Here is a 4967-nt window from a genome sequence, read left to right on the forward strand (position 1 = left end):
GAGGTTGGGAGAATAATCCTCTGCATTTGGCAGCTTCTTTGGGAAGCATTCCCATGTGTAAATGTATCATTGGTGATAAGCATAAACAACTATTGGGTACTCGGAACTGCATTTCTGCAACGCCTATGTTCATGGCGGTTTACCATGGTAAGAAAGACGCTTTCCTTTGGCTCTATAAAATGTGTGCTGACAACCCCGCCCAAGCCCTTGTCTACTGCCATGCCAGTCGTGGTATAACTGCTCTTCACATTGCCATTACAAATGGATACTCGGGTAAGAGATGAACTTCACTAATTTGATGTCTTACTACTTTTCTTATATATGATATATAAATAATATCAGTACATCTACATCAGTTTATTTATTCTTGTGCTCCGTAGATCTGGCATTTCAAATCATCCATACCCTGGAAGGTCTCATGGATTCTGTTAACGAGAGTGGACAGTCCCCTCTTCATATACTGGCTCAGACTCCTACTGCATTTAGAAGTGGCATTAATCTCAGCTTCTTCCACAAAATCATTTATAGTTGTAAGACTCTCTCCCAATCATAACCTAGATGACGGAAATTATTGTTGTGATTAAATGTCATGCGCTAGAGCAATAATACCATGCATCGGTCCACATTTCTGTCAATCCAGATTTCATATGTTCATTTTAGTCTCATGACTTCTTTTTTTCCCCTTCATAACTTATTATATTTTTAACATAATGTATATTTTTATTATACAAAAGAATGAATTAGTTTGCATCTTATGTCCAACGAAGGCCACAAACTTCTAAAAATTCCCAATGTTGACTTGCAAGGCATATACGTTGAAGAGCTCATCCCGGAGACTTTCAAAGAGAAAAAGAAGGTGGAGAGTCTTTGCTATCCAAACAACTATCAAACATGTATCAACTTCTTTCAAGTGCTATGGAAGATGATTAAATTACTAGGTGGGTGTTGAGATTGATCATTTAGAAGAAAACCCTTGTTAGATGCAATTCTATAAACATGAATGCCATCATTCACTCATTGATTTCTTATAATATATAACCATTGCTATATGCCATCATTCACTCATTGATTTCTTATAATATATAACCATTGCTAGACATTTATGTTATTTCAGTGACTGGCGGAAAAATTGTACGAAAATCAAACAAGCAGTTGGATGTAGAAAAAATTGAAGAAGGGCAAGGTATTAATGAACATCATGACCAGTGTAGAATCTACTTGATCTAAGCTGATGAAGTCTAAAAGGAAGTAGTTCAAGGAATTAAACATTGATTTATACCTTTGTATAGGCCACCATTCAAGCACTGGAGCTCAAGCCCGTCAAGTTTTCCCCTCAACTACATATGACAGATGCATGAACTTCTTCGGGCTTATTCTATCTAAACTGGTTAACCGCTCAATAATGCTGGGTATAGATCAATTTCCTCGCGTTAATTAATTCCCAAATTAAACAATATGGATTGTAATTAAATATATTCTCGATTGTTTGTGGTATATGTAAGGATCAAGGGAGATAAGGACGCTAAAAGAGATTAAAGAGACACACATATGGTCTGTTCAAATCATGAACAAACTACTTGAACATGCTGTGAAGTCTGAACCTCAAAACGATGAGACAAGTGAGGTACATTATTGTTGTTATTCAGAGTATTAAGTCTTGAGAAAAGGCAAATGTAACTACTTTATCAACTCTCTTTCTTGCAGATAAACACACAGATGAGGACAAAAGGTAACTCCTTACTCTTTCTGTAACTAATATGAAAGGCAGATATGGAGCAAAGTAATTCAGCTTAGTATGGATTAATCACAACTCAAATTCTCCAATTTTCAACATTGCCGTTAGATTATTAGCTAATCCATTGGGAAATTTGCTTGTGGTTGAAGAATGAATTTTGTTCTCTTTGCAGCTTTTTACACACCAATACTAGCAGCAACAGTGAACGGTGTCATTGAAATGGTAGAGAAAATCCTGCAAGAATTTCCTATGACCATTCATGACTGGGACAGCACACGGAAGAACATAGTGCTGGTAGCAGTTGAGTCTAGACAATCCCATATATACGACTTCTTACTTAGAAGGAGGAGTGATGTTGTTGATAAAGACCTTGCATTTCATGAGAGGGATGAGAAAGGAAATTCCGCATTGCATATAGCTGCAGGGCTACAAAATTCTCGAGGCTGGTTTATCCCCACCAGCATGTTGCAACTGCAGTGGGAAGTCAAATGGTTTGAGGTATGTGCCATTAATTCTCAATCCTGGGTCTTGCTTTCAAAATTTTTTTGTTTTCAGTTCTATCCAATATAGTGACTTAATACTGCAGTATGTGAAGAACACCTTGCCACCAGATTTCTGTATTGGTACAAATATCTATCGAAAGACCGCACTGCAGATCTTTACAGAAACACATGGACAACTCCTTGACAAAAGCAAAGAATGGCTCAACAACACATGCAATTCTTGCTCTTTCATCGCAGCTCTTATATCAACCGTCGCCTTTGCCTCATCAGCCACTGTACCAGGCGGGGTCGACCAAGACACTGGCGAGCCAATTTTCCAACACCATTTGGCTTTTAGATTTTTTGCAATTTCATCACTGGTTGCACTTTGCTCTTCTTTCATCTCTTTGCTCTTTTTTTTTGCCATTCTTACTTCCAAGTACGACTATAAAGACTTTAGTTACAACTTGCCTTGGAATATTATACTAGGTTTAACCTCTCTCTTTGTATCCATGGCGGCCATGTTAGTATGTTTCTGCTCTGGGCACTTCTTAATGCTTGATGATCATTTGAAATATCCTGCTATCCCGGTATATGCACTCACCCTCTGGGCAGTCACATACTTTGCTCTCCAACAGTCCTCATCATATTTTATTCTTCTGAGGGCCACATTTAAGAAGGTGCCTCAGCGTATGTACCCGCAGGATCCATTATAGCATTTTCTACTTGAGTTTCCAAGAAGCAATTATGCCAAATTTGTGATGGCCAGATGAAATATTAGTTGATGTAATCTTTCAGCCACTTTGGGTCCTGGAAATATATGCTTATAATCTTCCTCTGGACTATTTGTTTGTTTGTTTATTTGGTTTATTTATTTATTTATTTTTTGTATTATCAAATTTAATAATCTAATTTAAGGAAATGAATAATTGGGTTATCTAATATAGAAAGGTTTTAATTTTTGGTTTGGGCTTAAGTTATCCAAATTGTTTATGGGCCAACATAAGGTTTTGGAGATCATTTTGTTGATCAACTTATATTGCTCAAAGCAAGTATTTAGTATTTTAGATTTATCTTTTAGAGTTAAGCGAAATAAATTATTTTAAGTAGTTTAATATTTATTTCAAAATCTGAATATGGTTGGGTTATTTGATTAAAAAGGTTATTGAAAACCTAATTTTGGAAATCTAACCATTTTTCATTTTTTGACCTAATTTTGACAAAAATGTCCTTATTTTTTTATTTGTAAAAATAATCATTTCTTTTAAAAACATATATGTATTTACTTGAAATAGTCAATGATATTTATATTAAAAATAGGTTACTCTTCAAATAAAAACATGGAATGAGTTAAATTTACAAATATGAGAATTATTTTATCCCTTTCAACCAATTAATTCAATGTAGTTTAGTGTTAAATGATGGATTTATTTCAAAATATAACTTAGGAATGCATAGGCAGATGCCTAGAAAGTGATGTATATTAATTGGAATCCAAAAGAAAACTAGAGGATTCTCATGGGTCAAAGGTTAACACAATTGAATAGTTGAAAAAAAAGGTTGCGTTTCAAGGTGGGGTGGGGTGGGGGAATATTCATGTGTTGGGCTATCAAGTAGTGATAACTACTCAAACTTAGCATTTCAATAGGCTCTAAACCTATTTTAATATGTTTGAGGTGCTCAAAACTCATCTACTAGTAGATAAAATGATTTCCTTTGCTTTTGAAACCCAAACAATTCGATTAGGGGTTAGTACAAAAAGATTTAAGGTCATTTCTTCAATTTGGTCTCCATTTCAAGTTCATAGTCTTCGAAGTAGCTTCATCAATGTTAACCTACCAAATAAAATGTCTATTCGAGAAAACCATCTAATTTTTAGGAAAAGATCAATTGAAACTCTCTAATTGTTTATACTAGACCAACATATTTCCTTGGAGAACCGATAAATATTTCTGCTACGGAAAAACTCTTAATGTTTTTCCAACTTATTTTTTCTTAAAATAAAATTTCCTAACCATGTACATTCCAATTTAAATAAGTTTTTTAATTTTGAAAAATGCATGAAAATTTATTTTCAATTAAGAATACCAAAATATCTTAAGACCACATATGCAATTAATCAAAAGCATATAATAAAAACAAGGAAATAATTAAATAGAAAATTTTCTCATGACCTTTAGGGATCCTGTTGCATATTTGACAATTAAAATTTAGATAAAATCCAAATTACAAAAAATAGCTTTACAACTAAAGATAGGGTTAGTGAAAATTGAAAAGCCAAAAAGCTCAATTGTAAAATAAATAAATAAATAAATAAATAATAAAAAAATAAAATTGAGCTCAAGATGAGTCCCAAAATTCAGCCCAAACAACCAAAAAGAATTGGACCCATATGCAATCCCGTAACAACATACCTTTTACGCAATCATGCTTCAATTGACCATATCTCCCTTGTTTCAACTCTAAATTGCAATCAGTTTGAAGCATTGGATTCTTAACTTCCTAAGATTCAAAACTATATGTGATTTGCCCCAAGAAACTTACTAGAAATAGCCTTGATTTTGGCTCAAAGTCGGCATCACTATGCTACCCACTTTGCATAGCCTTGCTTCAATTGACCATTTCTCCCTTGTTTCAACTTCGAATTGTGATTTGTTTGAAGCGTTGGATTCTTGAATTCCTAATATTCAAATCTATATGTGTCTTTCTTGAAGAAACCACTGAGAGATATTCCCAATTTTGAGTTCAAG

The 4967-nt window shown here is 34.1% G+C and overlaps 1 protein-coding gene across 1 annotated transcript; it reads left to right on the forward strand.

Annotated features, from left to right (window-relative positions):
* The first annotated feature begins 1770 nt into the window (after positions 1–1770).
* Positions 1771–2933, forward strand: LOC100259099 (ankyrin repeat-containing protein ITN1). The gene is made up of 3 exons (XM_019218219.2): positions 1771–1780; positions 1908–2233; positions 2322–2933. Exons 1-3 carry the CDS (start codon positions 1771–1773, stop codon positions 2931–2933), a joined length of 948 nt encoding a protein of 315 aa, XP_019073764.1.
* Positions 2934–4967: the final 2034 nt, after the last annotated feature.

This window comes from Vitis vinifera, chromosome 7, assembly GCF_030704535.1.
Source record: "Vitis vinifera cultivar Pinot Noir 40024 chromosome 7, ASM3070453v1".
NCBI lineage: Eukaryota > Viridiplantae > Streptophyta > Magnoliopsida > Vitales > Vitaceae > Vitis > Vitis vinifera.